The sequence below is a fragment of the Ornithorhynchus anatinus genome, chromosome 2, assembly GCF_004115215.2.
Source record: "Ornithorhynchus anatinus isolate Pmale09 chromosome 2, mOrnAna1.pri.v4, whole genome shotgun sequence".
Taxonomy (NCBI): domain Eukaryota; kingdom Metazoa; phylum Chordata; class Mammalia; order Monotremata; family Ornithorhynchidae; genus Ornithorhynchus; species Ornithorhynchus anatinus.
This window is the reverse complement of record NC_041729.1, coordinates 74,188,219-74,210,425: the sequence shown is the minus strand read 5'-3', so window position 1 is coordinate 74,210,425 and position 22,207 is coordinate 74,188,219. Positions and strand designations below refer to the sequence as shown.

The 22,207-nt window shown below is 45.3% G+C and overlaps 1 protein-coding gene across 2 annotated transcripts in view; it reads right to left on the bottom strand.

Moving 5' to 3' along the window:
- Positions 1-22,207, bottom strand: part of SYNJ2 (synaptojanin 2) — an 87,333-nt gene that overhangs the window by 14,470 nt on the left and 50,656 nt on the right. For both annotated transcript variants that reach the window (XM_029057576.2, XM_029057577.1), the window contains 7 exons: positions 20,136-20,294; positions 16,199-16,355; positions 13,045-13,162; positions 8,967-9,185; positions 7,162-7,240; positions 6,758-6,926; positions 3,470-3,640 (listed from right to left, as the gene is read on the bottom strand). In XM_029057576.2, the coding sequence (XP_028913409.2) occupies positions 3,470-3,640; positions 6,758-6,926; positions 7,162-7,240; positions 8,967-9,185; positions 13,045-13,162; positions 16,199-16,355; positions 20,136-20,294 (1,072 nt within the window). The remainder of the gene's footprint in view (positions 1-3,469; positions 3,641-6,757; positions 6,927-7,161; positions 7,241-8,966; positions 9,186-13,044; positions 13,163-16,198; positions 16,356-20,135; positions 20,295-22,207) is intronic.

Sequence of the window (22,207 nt, the reverse complement as noted above, 5' to 3'; positions counted from 1 at the left end):
GAATGAGATGAGAAATGGTGGACAGATGCACAGAGCACAATTTGCAGTTCAATGCTACAACAGGCCGGTCCTCAGAGAGGTATCCCTTTCTGGATAGTCAGTCAGTCCATAGTATTTATTGAGTGCTTACTGTTTGCAGAGAATTGTACTAAGCACTTGGGAGAATACAACAGTATAACAGACCTATTCCCTGCCCACAAGGAACTTGCAGTCTAGAGGGGGAGACAGACATAAATATAAATACATTATTTATTTATTTTGGTGCTTGTTAAGTGCTTACTATGTGCCAGGCACTGTTCCAAGTGCTGGAGTAGATCCCAGTCAATCAGGTTGGACACAGTCCCTGTCACACTCTCAATCCCCATTTTACAGATGGGTAAATGAGGTGCAGAGAAGTGAAGTCATCTGTCCAAGGTCATACATCAGGCAAGTGGCAGAGCCCAGACCAGAACCCAGGTCCTTTGTCTAGGACACCAGTGATCTCCAGTTGGGGCATCATTAACATGCAGATGACAAGATTTACATTCCAGGCAAGCCGGAAACACCGAATCATCATGCTGTAGGTGAATTCCACTCGGAAGATATCAAACAGGTCTCGTCACCTCAACAGAGTTGAGAGTCATTCCCAAGGGGTAAGGGGAAACCAAATTGGCGGTCCCTAGGCCTGAAATGTAGAGTTCTCTTTTAGCAGCAAGAGGCTGAGAGAAGCTCAACCCCTCAGCTGGCAGGGGAGGTAAAGAGAGACATAGAGGGGTGAGTTAGGAGCAGAAGGTACAGGAAAGGAGCGAGGAACTCGGGCCCTCTGGGAGCAAGATCCTGGGTTGTTTTCTTCACTAAGAGCTCTGCTCTCAGCAGCTGAAGGGATTCAGCAGGGCTCTCTTTAATGACTTACATAAACCTGGAGATCCACTGTTGGGGAAGGATTTGTGTATGAGCGGGGACGGTGTGTGTATTTCATCCCAGGCCAGAAATTTAAGGGATTCCAGTTACTTTCTCCATTTATCCCACATCAGGATCTAGTAGATAAAGCACAGGCCTGGGAGTCAAAAGGACCTTGGTTCTAACCCCAGCTCCACCTCTCATCTGCTGTGTGACCTTGGGCCAGTCACTTCACTTCTCCATGCCTCAGTTTCCTCATCTGGAAAATGGGGATTAAGACTGTGAGCCCCATTTGTGACATGGACTGTGCCCATCTTGATTAATTTGTGTTTACCCCTGCACTTATTACATTGCCTAATGCATAGCAGGCACTTAACAATTACCTTAAAAAAACAAACCACAACAAAAAAAAAAATCAGACTCAGGTCCAGAAATCCACTCCATTGGTGCCAAGCTTCCTTTGAGGGTGGGGTGGACTGAGTCAGCCCTAATCAGAGGTGCACTCAGCCAAGCTGACAGGCTCGTTTTGCCACTGAATATTCAGCAATAGTAAAGAGACACTGCCCACACTCCACCAGGTGGCAATTTTGCTTACCCAACCTAGAACCCAGGAGTTTAGACTGTCAACCTGCTACTGGGCAGGGATTGTCTCTGTTGCTGAATTGTACATTCCAAGCGCTTAGTACAGTGCTCTGCATATAGTAAGCACTCAATAAATACCATTGAATGAATGAATGAATGAATGAATGAATGAATGAATGAATGAGTATCCCACTGTGCCCCGGAGTGGTCGGTCTCACTGACCAGCCTTCCGGACACGGCAGAACTTCAAGGGAAATCAGGGGAATCAAATTTACCGAGGCAAAGACATTTAAAGTCAGAGCTGCATCAACCTAGTAAAGGAGAACACACAGAACTCTGGCCGATGCCTTGAGCTTTCTAGCTCCAGGACTTTTCTTTGTCTCTAGTCCAGCTTCAAGAGCTCTCTGGGGACAGTAAAATCCATCATATTTGTCGAGCACTTATTCTGTGCAGAGCATTGTACTAACAGCTTGGGAGAGTACAATATAACAGAATTAGTAGACAGGTTCCCTGGCTGTTAAGAGCTTATGTAAGCCCGTCAAACGGCAGGGACTGTCTCTATCTGTTGCTGACTTGTTCATTCCAAGCGCTTAGTACAGTGCTCTGCACATAGTAAGCGCTCAATAAATACCATTGAATAGGAAAAGTGGCAATCAATCAATCAATCAATGGTACTTATTGAGAGCAAGGACAGCCAGGATTCTGAAGGCTAAATCCAACGGGCTTCCTGCTTGGGTTTAAAGGGGGTTAGGATTGCCCATGTCCTTTCGCCCACAGGAATTTCCCTGAGGATTCCATATACCAAAAAAGGATTCTACTTTCCATCAATGCCGGATGCCTGGTGCTGCACACCGTGTTAGGATTTCAGCTGACTTGTTCCTCTTCCCCCACCCCAGAGTAGGTTCCAGTCCTCCACCCCCTGCTCCTCTGTTCTTCAAAGATGAAGAGCGATTGGGATCAGTGCAGGAAGGATGGGGGCGGTTTGGTGATGGGACTTTAACCAAAGTGACCCTTTTGTTGTTCCACTGGGCCTCTGAAGAATCAACCCATGACCGCATGATGGCAGGAGTCTGGGGAGTTTATAGCAGTGAGTCAGATGAGGACTGGGGCCCAAAATCATAAACTTAAAACTGGTCACTCAATGCTGCGGCTGCCCAGATTCACATTTAGCTACTTGGTGTCTAGAGGAGATGCGACTGACCCTCCTCAAGAACGGCTAAGAAATCTGCTGTCCTACTAAGATGAGGTGATTCTGAAAGCAAAGAATCATTCATTCATTCACTCAATCGTATTTATTGAGCCCTTACTGTGTGTAGAGAACTGTATTAAGCACTTGTAAAGTACAAAGAGTGGAAGCAGGAAATGAGGGATGGGAGCTGGATTGCCTTCAGTATTAAAAATATATCTCCTCCAAGAGGCCTTCCCTGACTAAGCCCTCATTTCCTCTTCTCCCACTCCCTTCTGCATCATCCTGGTACTAGGATTTGCACCCTTTATTCACCTCCCCGACCCCAGTTCCCTAGCACACGTCCATAATCGATTTATTTATATTTGTGTCTGTTGCTAGACTGTATATTTGCTAGACTGTAAGCTCATTGTGGACAGGGAAAGTGTCAACCAAATCTGTCATACTGTACATGCTTAGTACAAAGTTTTGCACACAGTAAGCACTCAATAAACATGACTAATTGATAGTGTACTATCCCAAGCACTTAGTACAGTGCTCTGCACACTGTAAGAGCTCAATATGATTTATTATGTTGTAGTCTCCCAAGTACCTAATTCAGTGCTCTGCACCCAACAAGTGCTCAATAAATATGATCAATTGATAGACTTTAATTCCAATTCTCAGACACAGGTCCTGCTAATTAGCTCCAGCTATTCTGGCACCTGTCCCTCTGGAATGCTGAGCTGCAGGATGGAGGAGAGAAAAAGAACCTAGAGTCATTCTGACCTAAGCAGAAATGGAGAGAATTTGGGGGCTGGGGTGGGGGCCGACCCAAGCTACCTGAACATGGCTGTTGTTTCTTCTTTGGTAACCCTGGAGACTCGCTGAGGCCTGGTCCTGCTGAAGAGGCGGGGCCGGCACAGACAGCATCCGTGCTCAGCTCTGTGTCTGACATGAGGTGCTGAGGCTGCTCATCATCCAAGTCGTCCTCCTCATCTTCCAGGATATCGCCTGAAATGAGGAAGCGGATCACAGGAGACCCCTGAGATGAAAATGGCTTGTTTCCCCCCCACTTCATCAAACCGTTTCCTTTTTTTTAAGGTATTTGTTAAAAGCTTACTATATGCTAAGCACCATGGTAAAAATAAATATATAAATTGTGGTATTTGTTAAGCGCTTACTACATGCAAAGCACTGTTCTAAGCGCTGGGGGTACAAGGTGATCAGGTTGTCCCACGCGGGGCTCACAGTTTTTTAATCCCTATTTGACAGATGAGGTAACTGAGGCAACGAGAAGTTAAGTGACTTGCCCAAGGTCACACAGCTGACTAGCGGCAGAGCCGGGATTAGAACCCGTGACCTCTGACTCCCAAGCCCGTGCTCTTTCCACTGAGCCATGATAGAGTGTGGGCCTGGAAGTCAGAAAACATGGGTTCCATGGAAGTCATGGGTTCCAATCCCAGCTCCGCCATTTATTGGCTGTGAGAACTTGGGCAAGTCACTTAACTTCTTTGTGCTTCAGTTATCTCATTCATTCAATCATATTTATTGAGTGTTTACTGTGTGCAGAGTACTGTTTTAAGCACTTGGAAGAGTACATTACAGCAATAAACAGACATATTCCCTGCCCACAATGAGCTTACAGTCTAGAAGCTGGGGAGACAGACATTAAGATAACTAAATTACATATATGTACATAAGTGCTGTGGGGCTGGGAGGGGGAATGAACAAAGGGAGTAAGTCAGGATGAGGTAGAAGGGAGTGGGAGGAGAGGAACTGGGGGCTTAGTCAGGGATGTCTACTGGAGGAGAGGTATCTTCAAAAAGGCTTTGAAGGGGAGGGGAGAGTAATTGTCTGTGGGACTTGAGGAAGGAGGGCTTTCCAGGCCAGAGGAAGGACTTGGTTGAGGGATTGGTGGTGAGATAAATGAGATCAAAGCACAGTGAGAAGATTAGCATTAGAGGAGCCAGAGGGCTTGGTTGTAGTGGGTGAGTAGTAGTAAATGCTTAACAAATGCCAAAATTATTATTACTATGTGCCAGGCACTGTACTAAATGCTGGGATAGATTCAAGCTAATCAGTTTGGATGCAGTCCATATCCCATATAGGGCTTACTGTCTTAATCCCCATTTTACAGCTGAGGTAACTGAGGCACAGAGAAATGAAGTATTGCCCAAGGCTACACAGCAGACAAGGGGTGAAGCTGGGATTAGAACCCAGGTTCTTCTGACTCACAGACCCCTGCTCTTGCCACCAGACCATACTGTTTTGTCTGCTGCCTGGCAGCCCCAGGCTTACAGCCCCCAACAATGTGTGTGTGTTTTATCCAGCGGGTGCTGAGTCATGGCCAGTGCAGGGGCTATCTCTTAGCTTCTGTTCTTACCATCTTTTGGGGCCTCCTCCAGACAGCTGTTAGTGTAAAGGGAATGGAAAAGAGGCCCCCACTTCTGAACTTAACTCCTTTTTCAAATTGCTCAGTCTAATAATCCAGTTCTTCCAGACCTGAAAACTTCCAAAGCCTAAGGTGTAGACATGCAAAAAGCAAAGGTGGATTTACCCTCATAATTGTCCTATTTCTTAGCATAATTTTAACAGCCCCCAAATAAAAGAGGGGCTATTACATCTCACTGTCTAGATGTGTCTGTTAGATTGTTGTGTGGTACTTTCCCAAGAGCTTAGTACAGTGCTCTGCACAAATTAAGCATTCAATGGTATTTATTGATTGATTGATCATGGGGAGGGAATGGGTCCAATAATTCTGTTGAACTCCCCCAGTACAAAGTACAGTGCTCTCTACATAGTAAATGCTCAATAAATACCACTGATTGATCAACTTATACACTCACTGTGGGCAGAGAAAGTGTCTACCAGCTCTGTTGCATTGTACTCCCCCAAGTGCTTAATACATTAATTCAATCATATTTATTGAGCACTTACTAGGTGTAAAGCACTGTACTAAGCACCTGGGAGAATACAAGCAGCGTAGCTAAGAGAAGCAGTGTAGCTCAGTGGAAAGACCACGGGCTTTGGAGTCAGAGGTCATGAGTTCTAATCCCAGCTCTGCCACTTGTCAGCTGTGTGACTGTGGGCAAGTCACTTAACTTCTCTGTGCCTCAGTTACCTCATCTGTAAAATGGGGATTAAGACTGTGAGCCCCACGTGGGACATTCTGATTCCCCTGTGTCTACCCCAGTGCTTAGAACAGTACTCGGCACATAGTAAGCGCTTAACAAATCTCAACATTATTATTACAATATAATGACAGACACATTTCTGCCCACAATGAGCTCACAGTCCACAGTACAGTGCCCTGCACACAGTAAGCACTCAATAAATATCACTGACCAATTGACTGGTACATTGGGTTATATTAGAATTATGTCTAGCAATAAGGGGAGCAGGAGAAAAAAAGGAGAAGTAAGAGAAAAGTAAGCGGGCACTTCCAAGACTGCTTCTCTTACTTCTACTGCACTCTCCCAAACATTGCACACAATAGGCACTCAAGAAATTACCCACTTTGTTTTCTCCTTCCTTTCCCAATCTCAGTGAAGAAACTCCTTCTCTGGCTTTAGCTTAGCCCATTCTGACCCTCCCACTCTTCCTCTGTGGTCGAGTCAGTATCCCAACCTAAAAAAATAGCCTATTTCTTCCTTAAGGATCAGGAAGGTCAGGGAGAAAATGATGCAGTGGATGCAATTTTGCAAGCAAATTGGTAGGATCATATCTATGCCAGTGTGTGAACGGAGCTTCTTAAAGCTATGATGAAAAATCCAGTCTACCCAGAGAAGTGGGTGTTGAGAGACTCTATCACTCAGTTCTCTTCCACCCGCCATTTGGTGGTTCCTTAATCTCTGAATGGAGCAGTTGAGACTAGTAGACTTCCTGACAGTCTCTCTTTCCCCAGGACAATCAGGCCTGAGCACTTCATTCATTCTTTCATTTTCATTCATTCATTCAATTGTATTTATTGAGTGCTTACTGTGTGCAAAGCACTGTACTAAGCACTTGGGAGTACAATAGAATGATTAAACAGCCATGTTCCCTGCCCAATTCCACTCTGCATTTCCTCCTCTGCTAAGGATGTCAGGGAACGGCCCCCCGGGCCACTGACAGAGTTTAGCTACCAACCTTCTGATTCGTAGTCCAGGCTTGAGAAGTCAAAGTTTTCCTCCAGCAGGCAGGAGTTGGCTGTGGGTGACATGGACACGACGCTGTCTCGCTTCCGAGTGATTTCCTCCCTCAGCCCCTTCAGCCAATCTGTGGTTTTGGGTCTGATCTTCACGGCTCGGCCTTTCACCTGCAAAATCATGGAGAAGATCAACGTGCTTCCTCTGGCATCAAAACCAAAGCCCTCAGTCCCAAACATGGCCCTGGGGTGGAGGTCCATGTACGGGCTTCTTCTCTGAGGATTTCGGACAAGTGCTCAGAGCAGGGCCCCTGGTGCTCTGCCCCTGGAATCCCTAGTTTTTCTGGAAAGGATTCCTAGAGCTGGGAAGCCTAGGGGCCTGGCATGGAAAAGACAAGTGATTTACCTTCATGCCGTCCACACCCAAAACGCTTAAGGCCGATCGGCTGTCTGCAAACGTCACCATCATTTGTCCTTGATTGATCCTAGGAGAAAAACGCCACAAAGTCCGGCTAAGAAAAGGAAACCACGTTCTCCTTCACTGTGTTTTGGGCTGGTGAAAATACTGGTACCTTCGGCATTTGTCTGCATAAGAGGAAAGCAGTGCTCGTTGGGTGGTTAAAATAAGTTAAGAACCCAGCTGATTTTCTTGTGTGAGTCCTATACATCTATGATTGCACTGGCCCTCACCATTTTCCTTGATAAGGGCTGGTTCTGTATACATTTTACAAATGGGGTAGAGGAGCCCAAATGCTTTAAGGGACTCCACTCCTCTATTGCCATTCTTCTCAGTGTACCTTGATCTCATCTATCTCGCTGCTGATCTCTCACCCACATCCTGCCTCTGGCCTCACTCTTCATAGCCATCTGACAATTACTCTTCCTACCTTCTCCTCCAAGAGGCCTTTCTAAGCCCTCCTTTCCTCTTCACCCACTCCCTTCTGCACCTCCTGGACTTGCTCCCTTTAATCGTCCCCACTCCCAGCCCCACAATACTTATGTAGATATCTGTCATTTATTTATTTACATTAATGTCTGTCGCTTGTTGTGGGAAGAGAATGTGTCTGTTATATTGTACTCTCCCAAGTGCTTAGTCCAGTGCTCTGAACATAGTAAGCACTTAATAAATACGAAAGATTGACTGATGGCCTCTACTTTGAGACCATTCAAAAATGGCGCAGCACATTCACTTGGACTTTTGAATTATGGGGCTGGTTTCTAGGTCCCAAGCATGGTCTACTACTCATTTACTCCTGTGTATATAAATCCTGAAACGAAGAGAGGTGTGCACCACTCTAATCAATCAGTGGCATTTATTAATTACTTACTGTGTGCTGAGCACTGTACTAGGCCCTTGGAAGAGGACAATGCATAATGAGAAGTAGCATGGCCTATGAGAAGCAGCTGGGCCCAATGGAAAGAGTATGGGCCTGGGAGTCAAAGGATCTGGGTTTGAATTCCAGCTCCTTCACCTGTTAATCTTGATAACCTGATAATCTTGCATCTAGCCCAGGGCTTAGAACAGTGCCTGGCACATAGTAAGTGCTTAACAAATACCATTAAAAAAAAAGTATTGCTGTGACTCCCCCATTCATCTCTCTAGTGTGAAGGGCATCACATCGTCTCCAGGCAAGCTAAGGATAGCAGGGTGCTCCTAGGTCCCTCACACCAACCTACTCTGATGAGAGTTCTGCTGGCAGGAAGGAAAGAAGGATCCTCTCAAGGCAGGTGCAAGTTTATAGAGAATTAGGGATTATGGAACTGCTGAGCAGACCCAACCTCTGGTTCAAACAGCAAAGTATTTGGCCTAGTGGAAAGATCACAGTCCTGGAAATCAGAAGATCTGGGCTCTAATCCCAGCTCTGTCACTTCCCTGCTGTGTGAACTTGGTCAAGTCCCTTAACTTCTCTGTGCCTCAATTACCTCATCTGTAAAATGGCGATTAAGACCATGAATCCTCATTGGAACAGGGACTTGTGTTGAACCTGATTAGCTTTTACCTACCCCGGTGCTTAGAACAGTGTTTGACATATAGTGCTTAAACAAATACTTTTAAGGAAATAAAAAGGGAGAGAAGTCAGGATCTAAATCCTAAAAAGTGGCCTGAGGAGACACCCTTAGGGTATCCCGCAGTGTACAATGGCCTGAAATGATCATGAGAAAAGTCAAACGGGTGTTTGGATGCATCCACAAAGCAGATCTACAATTCACCTGACGAGAACAATAGTCCCAAAATTCCCCAGAGTTTCCATGAGTTCAGTGCGCAAGTCCTCAGGAAATTCATTTTTCTCTTCCAGGGTTGGGGATTGGAGATTTACCACTACCGTGGCATCCAACGGTCCCTGGAAAGAAGAAACTTCTTGGAAGATTTTCTCCCGAGCAGCCACGTCAACTTCCTGAACTTCCACATCCACCACAGCCAGCACCGGCCTGGGATGGGGACAAACAGACCACTTTAGCAAAATGATTTCAATCAACTGCACACATTAAATATCGATGAGAAGGAGCCAATAAATTTTCTGGTTTACTCAACACCCAAGTTACTAATATGAGCAAAAAGAAGGGACACAAATACACACACACACACACACACACACACACACACACACACACACTGATATTTATACCCATGTCTTTAATGAGCTGGCCCCATATCTAAAGTCTTGACCCCACTGGAAACTGAATCACTAAAAGGCTAAAAGACTGAACATTAAGCCTATCCAGTTTTTGAAAATTTACATTCGAATAGTGAGATTTCTGCGTGGTTGGAGAAGGAAAATGTATACCCTTTTATACCTGTCTGAGACAAAAAAGTTGAGTGATTTTCCTATGGGAAGGTGCCCAAGGGAGGAGAAATGCTGGTTAAGTTGGACCCATCAGTGAAGAGATGCAAGCTGTGAGTCTTCCATTCCTCTTAGAGTCTCAGTCCAAGCTACAAGACCCTGCTCCATAACATTTCACAAAGAATTATCACCCCCCGAGTGGAAGGAAGGGAGGTGGGGAGGGCACAATTCTGTTTCCTCCTTTCCACTCCAACCTCTGATGTCACTATCATCCTCAGTTTCCATCATTTCAGTTATTCACAAGGTGCCTTTCCCTCAGAGCCAATTGGCAGTAGAGCAAAGGAACTGTCTCTCCTCCTCCTCCTGCTATGGATCTGTCAACCTCTGTCCACCCCACACACCCCTCCACATGCTTGTCCTTAATAACTAGACTACCTTCATTACTGAGAAAACTGAAACCATCAGGTGTGATCTCCCCAAAATCTTCCGTGCTCCTTCCCAGTCCCTCCCTCCTTCTTGTTCCTTCTTCAACTCTCCCATCTTTCTCAGCAGTATTTCAAGAGATCTCCTCTCAAAAACATGACCATGTATCTCCACAGCTTCCTCCAGTAATTGCCTCATCACTCTCCTATCCCTCTTTTCCAAAGCCTTTACACCCACTGTCTCTACTTCCTCTCCTCTAATCATCTCCTGATCTTCTCCAAGCTGGCTTCCACTCCCTTCACTTTACAGAATCTGCCCTCTCAAATGCATCAGCCCCCTCGCTGACCTCCATGACTCCTGTCTGTTCCCACTCCAGTTCATACTTCACTCTAGCTGCCCAGATCACTTTTCTTAAAAAAAAAAAAAAAAAAAAGTTCAGACCAGGCTTCCCCACTCCTTGGGAACCTTCAGTAGTTGCCCATGTCATATTTATTCAGTGCTTACTGTGTGCAGAGCACTGTACTAAGCACTTGGAAAGTACAATTCAGCAATGAAAAGAGAATCCCTGCCCACACTGGGCTTACAGTCTAGAAGAAGGGAGACAGACATTGAAACAAGTAAACAGGGATCAATATAAATAAAGAGAATTATAGATAAAAACACATCAAAACAAGTAAACAGGCATCAAAATAAATAAATATAATTATATATATATATATACATAAATACATATAAGTGCTATGGGGCTGGAGGAGAGCAAAGGGAGAGAGTTGAGGTGATGCAGAAGGGAGGAGGAGCTGAGGAAAAGGGGGCTTAATCTGGGGGGGCCTCTTGGAGGAGGTGAGCCTTCAGTGGGGCTTTGAAGGGGGGAAAACTGATTGTTTGACAGATTTGAGGAGGGAGGGCATTCCAGGCCAGAGGTAGGTCGTGGGCCAAGGGTCAACAGCAGGACAGGTGAGATCACTGGAGAAGCCGAATGTGTGGGCTGGGATATAGAAGGACAGAAGGGAAGTGAGGCAAGGTGATGGAAAGCTTTGAAGCTAATAGTGAGGAATTTTTGTTTGATACAGAGGTTGATAGGCAGCATCAAATAGAAATTCCTTGTCACTGGCTTTAAAGCACCCACCTATCTTACCTTAATGATTTCCTATTAGAGCCCAGCTAGCACACTTCATTTTATAATGCCAACCTAATTCACTGTATCTTTATCTCATCTATCTCGCTGCCAACTCCTTGCCGACAGTCTCTCTCTGGCCTGGAACTCCTGTCCCCTTCATATATGGCAACCAACCACTCTCTAGGGAAACAGAATGGTGTAGTCGATAGAGCACAGAATTGGAAGTCAGAAGGTAATGGGTTCTAATCCTGACTCCACCACATATCTGCTGTGTGACCTGGGGCAAATCACTTAACCTCCCTGGGCTTCAGTTACCTCATCCATAAAATGGGGAATAAGACTGTGAGACCCATGTGGGATAGGGATTGTGTCCAACTTGATTAACTTGTATCTACTCTAGCAATTAGAACAGTGCTTGGCACATAGTAAGCACTTAACGAGTACCATAATTATTATTATTACTCTCCAACTTCAAAGCCTCATTAAAACCACATCTCCTCCAAAAGACCTTTCCCAACTAAGCCCTCATTTCCCTACTCCCTCTTTCTTCTGTGTCACCTTATGCTTGAATTCATACCCATTAAGCACCTAATATTCACTAAACCCTCAGTCTCACAAGCACTTATGCACACTAAGTTTGCTGGTCAGGGAATTCGACTACTAACTCTATTATACTGAACTGTCCCTTGGTGCTTAGTACAGTGCTATGCTCATGGTAAGCACTCACTAAATACTACTGATTAATTGAGTATGACACCCATAGAGAAGGTCTGTGTTCCAACCAGGGTGCTCACCCCACAGATACTACTTCCCCCGACAACAAGGCTTCACTTGGCCCAGGGTCCTGGAAACCAGTGTAACATTTGCTTTAGATTACCTCACCACTGGCTTAAAAGCACTCAATTACTTTGCCCCCTCCTATCTCACTTCACTACACTCCTATTCCAACTCAGCCTACACACCTCTCTCTTTTACTGCCAACTTCTCACTGTACCTCAATCTCGTCTATCTCGCCCCTGACCTCTAGCCCACAACCTGCCTCTGGCCTGGAACACCCTCCCTCCTCACAATGAACATCCCCTCCATTCAAAGCCTTACTAAAGTCATATCTCCTCCAAGTGGGCTTCCCTGACTAAGCCCTACACCTCTCTTCTTCTACTCTTTTTCTCGGATGGCCTGACTTGCTCCTTTCATTCATTCCCCCCCGCCCAGCCCCACAGCATTTATGTATAGATCTGTAATTTATTTATATTAATGTCTGTGTCCCCCTCTGGCCTATAAGCTGTTGTGGGCAGGGAATGTGTCTGTTATATTGGTGTACTGTACTCTCCCAAGCACTCAATACAGTGCTCTGCACACAGTAAGTGCTCAATAGATAAAATCGACTGACTGACTGACTTTAGATTACCTTTGAGTCTTGGGATACAGCGGGCATATTTACAGTTAACTTGACTTAAAATTTGCTCTCTCCGTCAGGGTTCCTGCAATTGTCTATTCTTCATCGACTAGCCCCGCTCACTAAGAACCCCTCCTCATTGACAACCTGTTTCCAGATAGCTTCGATTTGACTTCTGCTGACCGAGAAGGTGAAAGGACTGAGAGATAACCGCTTCAAGCCCAGTCCCATGGCGGCTCGCTTTAAGAAGCCCTAATGGAGAAACAATTAAAGCCACACAGAGGGCGGAAGCCCCTCCCGTTAGCCTAGGGGAACACAAAGACACAAATGACAACCAACATGGTACTTGCTTGCTGTGTGACCTTGGGCAAGTCACTTCACTTCCCTATGCCTTAGTTACCTCATTGGCAAAATGGGGATTAAGATTGTGAGTCCCCTTGTGGGACAGAGACTGTGTCCAACTGGATTACCTTCTCTCTACCCCAGCACTTAGAACAGTGCCTGCACATAGTAAGTGCTTAACAAACACCATTAAAAACAAATAAACAAACAAATAACATAGGTACTGACCTATGATCCGACGCCAGCAGCTCTGCACGGCCATAGTACATGAGAGCACCAGGGGACCAGGTATGTTTGACTTTTGCCTCAAAGTTTATATCGTTGTCTAGAAGGTTGATCTCTTCAGCTAAATGGGATTTACACAGAACAGCATATTGAAGTGCAAAGACGCTCAATGTGAAACCGTTCTAGGAACTTGTACCTCACAAAGCCATCACAAACATTCACACCCCATCCCCCTTCAGAGCTCCCTTGGGCCTGGCCTACAAAATCCTACACAGGAAATTCAATCCATTGATAATATAGTACTTGTTAGGAGCTTACTAAGGGCCAAGCACTGTTCTAAACGCTGGGGTAGATACAAGTTAAGCTAGTTGGACACGGTCCCTGTCCCACATGAGACTCACAGAATTAATCTCCATTTTATAGATGAGGTTACTGAGACCCAGAGAAGGAAAGTGACTTGCCATAGGACACACAGCAGACACATGACTGAGCCAGCATTAAAACTCTGGTCCTTTTGACTCCCAGGCCCATGCTCTATCCCCTAAGCCACACTGTCAACACCACCTTGAGCCACCCATCCTGGTCTGAAACAACACAAATGTATTTGGGCAACGTGACACTTTCTAGAAGACACCGAGCAGCTTCCTGAAAGGTGGAAGGTCAGTCCAAGCTATAGAATGTGGAATTGGGGAACAGTCGAATTGAAGGGCCTTGGGAGCTATCTGGACCAGTCCTGACTCAAGGGAGGAGGAAGAGGAACCAGCCAGGCGGTACAGAGGGGCGTCTTGTCTTTCCTTAAAGATCTCCCAGGAGATGGGTTCCACATATATTGTTGTGTTGTATTAAAGGTAGAAGCAGCGAAGCTTAGTGAACAGTGCACAGGCCTGGGAGTTAGATGGACCTGGGTTCTTCCCCCAGCTATACAATTTGTCTGCTGTGTGTCACTGGGCATTTCGCTTCTCTGTCCCTCAGTTCCCTCATCTGTTAAAAGGGGTATTGAGACAGGGAACCCCATGTGGGACATGGACTGTATCCAACCTGATTAGCCTGCATCTACATCTGCCTGGCACAGAGTAAGTGCTTAATAAATTCCATTAAAAAAAAAAAGGACAGAGAAATCCACCTGAAAGGCAGGCAGGGAGTTCACTCAGGCAGTAGAAAATCTGCACCAACTTCCTACACACACGAGATCATTCAATTCAAGCACCATTGCACTCAGTCTCAGCCAGTGCTCTCCACCTTTATGGTTGCTTTGTAAATATTCATTGGAACCAAAATTTTTTGTGTAAGAACAACTACATGCACTTCCAGGGCTCTCAAGGCCGGGTTCGATGAGTAAGCAGCTGGAATTATCTGTAATTTATTTATTTATACTAACACATATATGACATTTATATTAATGTCTGTCTCCCCTCTAGACTCTATGCTCATTGTGGGCACGGAATGTGTCTGTTTATTGTTATACTACACTCTCCCAAGAGCTTAGTAGAAGTACTATGGCGTAGTGGATAGAGCATGGGCTTGGGAGTCAGAACATCATGGGTCCTAATGCCAGCTCCGCCACTTGTCTGCTGTGCAACCTTGGGCAAGGTTCTTCACTTCTGTGGGCCTCAATTCCCTCATCTGTAAAATGGGGATTAAGACTGTGAGCCCTATGTGGGACAGGGACAATGTCCAACCCGATTATCTTGTACCTACCGCAGCACTTAGATCAGTGCCTGGCATATAGTAAGCATTTAAAAAGTACCATAACTATTATTAGAGTGCTTTTCAGACAGTTACCACTCAATAAATACGACTGAACGAATGAATGACCTTGAACATCCTCATTCCTCATGTAGAGGAACTACATTATCAGCAGCGACATTTACTGGGCACTTACAATGTGCAGAGCATTGTACTGATTGCCTACCATGAATAGTGCCTAGGAGCACACAGAAGAAGTAAGAAGAAACAGTCCGTGCCCTAGATGGGCTCATATTCTAAGGGAGGAGCTGACAGGACCAGAGGTGAGACATTTGCTAAAGATACGAGGGAGGTGAGGAGGAAGTGACATTGGTCAGGGCAGGGGGAGGGCTCTGTTCCCTTTCACCTTCTCCAGAAGTAAGGGTCCTTGTGGCTGTGGGTCTGCTACTACGAAGGAGGAAGAAAAACAAGCTTTGTCCCTTCATCTTATTTATGGTGCAGGGAATGTGTCCACTAGTACTATTGTGTTGAACTCTCCTAAGTGCTTAGTACAGTGTTCTGCACATAGTAAGCTCTCGATAAATACCACTGACTGGTTGACTCGTTCACTGCAGGCCCAGTAGCCAGGGCTGTGAAGGACATAGCTGTCAGGGCTGGGCATGAACGAAGGGGGCTCAGAGAACAGGATCTGGGATTCAAAGAGGCAGGGTGGTCTAGTGGAAAAAGCACCGGTCTGGGAATCAAAGGACCTGGGTTCTAATTCCAGTTCTGCCATTTGTCTGTTGTGTGACCTTGGGCAAGTCACTTCACTGGGCCTTAGTTTCCTCATCTGCAAAATGGGGATTCATTACCTCTTCTCCATTCAACTTAGATTGTGAGCCCCATGTGGGACCTGATGGTCTTGTATCTACTCTAGTGCTTAGCACAGTGCTTGATGTATGGTGGGCTAATTCATTCAATCGTATTTATTGAGCGCTTACTGTGTTCAGAGCACTGTACTAAGTGCTTGCAAAGTACAATTTGGCAACAAATAGACACAATTCCAACCCAACAAAAGGCTCACAGTCTAAAGGATATAGAATGAGATTGGCAGTCAGAAGGCTCTGGGTTCTAATTCAGCTCCATACTTGTCTGCTGTGTGACCTTGGGCAAGTCACTTAATTTCTCTGTGCCTCACTGACTTCATCTGTAAAATGGGGATTAAGGTTATGAGGCCCATTTGGGTCATGGCCTTTATCCAACCTGAAGAGCTTGTATCTACTCCAAACTTAGTACAGTGTCTGGCACACAGTAAGGGCTTAGTACAGTCTTTTGCACACAGTAAGCTCTCAATAAATATGACTAAGTACTTAATTACCACTAAAACAAAATGCTTAACAAATATCATTATTATCTTCATTAAATACCTTTCCAAACTCGCCTACTTACACGTCACAGGACTTCCCCTTATCATTACATCACTCCCACATACCTGTTTTATCAAAGGGATGTTTCTTTCTCCACCAAAGCACTCGGTCAGTCCAGGCTGGGGTTCGGCACTTGTCACTTGTGTCATAAGCCTCTGAGCCCACATCATACTTGTATGTGGGACCAAAATTAATGGTTCCTTCATGGAAGTCTTTAAAAATCTATTGAGGAGAAAGTCACATAACCTGAATGACCGACTGGACTCTGGGCAGATGGGATCACCAACCATTACTCATTCATTCATTCATTCATTCATTCAATCGTATTTATTGAGTGCTTACTATGTACAGGGCACTATACTCTCCTCCTGCCTTCAAGACATCTCTACCTGGATGTCTGCCCGCCACCTAAAACTCAACATGGCCAAAACTGAGCTCCTCATCTTCCCTCCCAAGCCCTGTCCTCTTCCTAGAAGCAGCGTGGCTCAGTAGAAAGAGCTTGGGCTTTGGAGTCAGAGGTCATAAGTTCGAATCCCAGCTCTGCCACTTGTCAGCTGTGTGACTGTGGGCAAGTCACTTAACTTCTCTGTGCCTCAGTTACCTCATCTGTAAAATGGGTATTAAGACTGTGAGCCCCACGTGGGACATCCTGATTCCCCTGTGTCTACCCCAGCGCTTAGAACAGTGCTCGGCACATAGTAAGCGCTTAACAAATACCAACATTAATTCAATCATATTTATTGAGCACTTACTAGGTGTAAAGCACTGTACTAAGCACCTGGGAGAATACAAGCAGCGTAGCTAAGAGAAGCAGTGTAGCTCAGTGGAAAGACCACGGGCTTTGGAGTCAGAGGTCATGAGTTCTAATCCCAGCTCTGCCACTTGTCAGCTGTGTGACTGTGGGCAAGTCACTTAACTTCTCTGTGCCTCAGTTACCTCATCTGTAAAATGGGCATTAAGACTGTGAACCCCACGTGGGACATCCTGATTCCCCTGTGTCTACCCCAGTGCTTAGAACAGTGCTCGGCACATAGTAAGCGCTTAACAAATACCAACATTATTATTATTATTATTATTATTCCTGACTTCAGTATCACTGTGGATGGTGCGACATCCTTCCCGTCTCTCAAGCCCGCAACCTTGGTATCATCTTTGACTCGGCTCTCTCATTCACCCCACACATCCGATATGTCACCAAAACCTGCCGGTCTCACCTTTATAATATCGCCAATATCCGCCCTTTCCTCTCCATCTAAATGGCTATCTTACTGGTACAGGCTCTCATAATATCCCGGCTGGATTACTGTGTCAGCCTTCTCTCTGATCTCCCTTCCTCCTGTTTCTCCCCGCACCAGTCTATTCTTCATTCCGCTGCCTGGCTCATCTTCCCATAGAAACGTTCTGGGAATGTCACTCCCCTTCTTAAAAACTTCCAGTGGTTGCCTATAAACCTCCGCACGAAACAAAAACTTCTCACTCTAGGTTTCAAGGTTCTCCATCACCTTGCCCCCTCCTACCTCTCCTCCCTTCTCTCTTTCTACTGCCCACCCGGCACTCTCCGTTCCTCTGCCGCCCACCTCCTCACCGTACCCCGTTCTCGCCTACCCCGCCGTCGACCCCTGGCCCACGTCCTCCCATTGTCCTGGAATGCCCTCCCTCCTCACCTCCGCCAAACTAATTCTCTTCCCCTCTTCAAAACCCTACTTACAGCTCACCTCCTCCAAGAGGCCTTCCCAGACCGAGCTTCCCCTTTTCCCTCTGCTCCCCCTTCACCTCCCCTCAGCTAAGCCCTCTTTTCCCCCCTTTCCCTCTGCTTCTCCCCCTCTCCCTTACCTTCCCCTCAGCACTGTGCTCGTTCGCTCAATTGTATATATTTTTATTACCCTATTTATTTTGTTAATGAGATGTACATCACCTTGATTATACTTATTGCTATTGTTTTTGTCTGTCTCCCTCGATTAGACTGAAGCCCATCAATGGGCAGGGACTGTCTCTATCTGTTGTTGATTTGTACATTCCAAGTGCTTAGTACAGTGCTCTGCACATAGTAAGTGCTCAATAAATACTATTGAATGAATGATTGGAATGTACGATTCGGCAACAGATAGAGACAATCCCTGCCCAACAACGGGCTCACAGTCTAAACATGGGAGACAGACAACAAAACAAAACAGAACAAAACTAAACAAGTAGTCTGACGTAAATAACATCAAGATAAATAGAATCAGAGATATATACACATCATTAACAAAATAAATAGAGTTATAAATAATATATACAAATGAGCACAGTGCTGTGGGAAGGGGAAGGGGGAAGAGCAGAGGGCGGGAGAAGGAGGGATGGGGAGGGGAGGAGGAAAGGGAAAGGGAGGGCTTAGTCTGGGAAGGCCTCCTGGAGGAGGTGAGCTCTCAGTAGGGCTTTGAATAGGGGAAGAGAGTTAGTTTGGGGGATGTGAGGAGGGAGGGCATTCCAGGTCAGCAGTAGGACATAGACCAGGGTCGACGGCGGGACAGGTGTGAGCAAGGGACCGTGAGGAGGTGAGTGGCAGGGGAGCAGAGTATACGGGGTGGGTTAGAGAAGGAGAGAAGGGAAGTGAGGTAGGAGGGGGCAAGGTGATGGAAAGCTTTGAAGCCAAGAGTGAGGAGTTTTTGTTTCATGCAAAGGTTGATAGGCAACCACTGGAGGTTTTTGAGGAAGGGAGTGACATGCCCAGAGCATTTCTGTAGAAAGATGATCCGGGGAGTGGAATGAATAATAATAATAATAATGTTGGTATTTGTTAAGCGCTTACTATGTGCCGAGCACTGTTCTAAGCACTGGGGTAGACACAGGGGAATCAGGATGTCCCACGTGGGGTTCACAGTCTTAATGCCCATTTTACAGATGAGGTAACTGAGGCACAGAGAAGTTAAGTGACTTGCCCACAGTTACACAGCTGACAAGTGGCAGAGATGGGATTCAAACTCATGACCTCTGACTCCAAAGCACATGCTCTTTCCACTGAGGATGTGAGATCAAAGAGGAGGCTGATGCAATAAACCAGTTGGGGATATTATGAGAGCTAGTACCAGCACAATAGCAGTTTGGATGGACAGGAAAGGGCAGATCTTGGCGATATTGTGAAGGTGGGACCAGCAGGTGTTGGTGATGGATTGGATGGATGGATTGGATTATTTAAGATCTTGGAAAGAAGCAGTGTGGCCTAGTGGATACAGCATGGGCTTGGGGGTCAGGATGACTTGGGTTCTAATCCTGACTTTGCCGCATGTCTGGTCTGTGACCTTGGGCAACTCACTTCACTTCTCTGGCCCTCAGTTACCTCATCTATCTGTACAAATGTGGGTTAAGACTGAGCGCCCCGTGTGGGACAGGAACTGTGTCCAACCAGAATAATTGTGCCATAGTTATTATTATTATTTCCATCAGCAGTGGGATCAGGGTTGGGCTTCCTGAGCTGGACTTGTATCAGAGGCCTGTTGCATGGCTTGGCTTGTATGGCTTTAATTCCCATCTGCCCCCACCAAGAAGAATGAGCATGGGTCTGGGTGTCACGGCACCCAGGTTCTAATCCCCACTCTGCCACATGTCTGTTGTGTGACCTTGTGCAAGTCACTTCTCTGGGCCTCAGTTTCCTCATCTGCAAAACGGGGATTCAACACCTGTTGTCCCTTCTCCTTAGACTACGGAGTCTCATGTGGGACAAGGACTGTGTCCAACCTGATGACGCTGAATCTACTCCAGTGCTCAGTACAGTGCTTGGCACATAGTGAACACTTAACAAAAACCGTAATTATCAATCCTAAACTGCCTGGGAACAGATGCAGGGAGGATGTGTATGCATTCACATACTTGCCCACACATATATTCCGATTCCCCAACTAGACACATTTTCTACGGGATTAGAAAGACTTTTCTCATTCACTTAGAAAAATGAATAGATGTATGGGATTTAGGAGAAATTACTGAGTTAAATTGGAGCAAAATGGAAAAAAAAATACCCACTTTTCCACTTGATTTCTGTAGTTGTAACTGGTCAAATTCCAAAAGTTTCTTCCAATCTTGTCGTTTAACAAAATAAAAGACTTCTTCGTAGGTAAGATCAATGCGATAGTTGAAATCACCACACCAGAACACATAATCATGGGAGAAGACATTTCTTCCCTATTGGTGATAAATATTCAGAGGTTTAAAAGGAACTCACCATTAGAAAAAGCACATTTTGGAAAAAAAAATTACCAAAATACAGATTCCAATCAACTGATAACAAACCTCTTTCTTTCTACAAAAATAATCTCATTTCGAGAAGACTTAAAGAGCCCTTTCCCTCCAGATAATGGGCTGGAAATATGGGAAATACAACAAAGACAACAACATAGCCTAGTAAAAGGAAAATGAGCCTGGGGAGTCAGAGGACCTGGGTTCTAAAACCAGCTCTGCCAGTTGATTTTGTGACCTTGGGCAAATCATCTCACTTCTCTGTGCCTCAGTTCCCTCAACTGTAAAATGAGGATTTTAACAGTTTTACCTGTTCTCCCTCCTACTTAGACTGTGAGCCCCATGCAGGACAAGGACTGGGTCCAACCAAATTAACTTGAAACTAAGCCAGTGTTTGGAACAGCTTTTGACACAATAGTAAGCGCTTACAAAATACCATAAAAAAGGCAGTCAGTAACATTTTGTCTGAGGACACCTTTTCTTTGACTGAAAGCTGGACTGTATGCTTACTGTGGGCAGGGAATGTGTCTGCCAACTCTGTTGTACTGTACTCTCCAAGCACTGAGCACAATGCTCTGCACATAGTAAGCACTCAATAAAAGTAATGACTAATTGACTAAATTCCTTGGCAAGAACTCCGACTTGTGTAGACAAGACGGTATATCCCCTCCCCAACTATCCTATCTGGATGATCCCTTTATATGATTATTTTTACTGAGCCCTGTGGGGAAGAGTCCAATGCTAAATGGAAAATATCTCCAAAACATCCCTCTGCTTAATGCCTGTATCAGTGCCCCACGATTCTCTGCCCTTTCCCGCTTTTTTTATGGTATTTGTTAAGCACTTACTATTTGCCCGGCACTGGACTAAGCACTGTGGTAGATAAAAGTAAATCAAGTTGGACACAGTCTCTGTTCCATATAGGGCTCACAGTCTTCATCCCCATTTGAGAGATGTGGTAACTGATGCACAGAACTGAAGTGACTTGTCTGAAATCACACAGCAGACAAGTAGAGCCACATTCAGAAACCAGGTCTTTCTGACTCCCAGGCTGTACTCTAGCCACTAGGCCACGCTGCTCCTCAAATGAAGAAGATAAAATGCCCCAGTGATTGAGCATCTACTAGAAAGTGAAGTGTGTTGAGGATAGCAATCCTTAAGGACAGCACTGTAGACACTTACAGCCATTTAAGACCAGATATTCCTTTTCAAGATCTGTTACAACAATTTTCGTTGTTGCTTTAATATCACGCAAAGAAATGTAATGGGGTTAGAACAACGTTTTAAAATTGAGGCCAGCTTGGGGTTTAAAAAACTAAATCATGACAAACGACAAGAGAAAAAGAAACAACAAGAGAACTTACTGCCAGGGTTTGATTAGCTACCAAGTCAGTAGCCTCCATTTGCTCATCTACCTCAAACATTAGAAGTGAGGACCTGTGTGCTTATGCATCAAAATATTAATCAATATCAATCAATTTATTGACTGATGTCAATCAGCTTTAAAAGCATGGAAAACATCTAGTAGGTCAAATTGAATAGACAATTTGTGCTTTTACAGCAGTGCATCTTAAATCTCTATCTCTCTCACAAGAGGGCAGCCTTGTTTACATTTTCCCTCCACTGGACATCAGAGGCTGGTTTTTACAGCTCATTTGGAATTCCAGCCCCCAGTTTCAAGGACTGTTTAACAAGAATTTATTGACTTTTCTAATGGATACACTTATCAGGGGCCTGTATGAACATTATTAATAAACACTTCGATGAACTGAACCATATTATAAATTATATTATTGTCTGTTTCCTCCTCTAGACTGTAAGCTCATTGTGGGCAGGCAACTTGTCTTCCAACTCTGCTG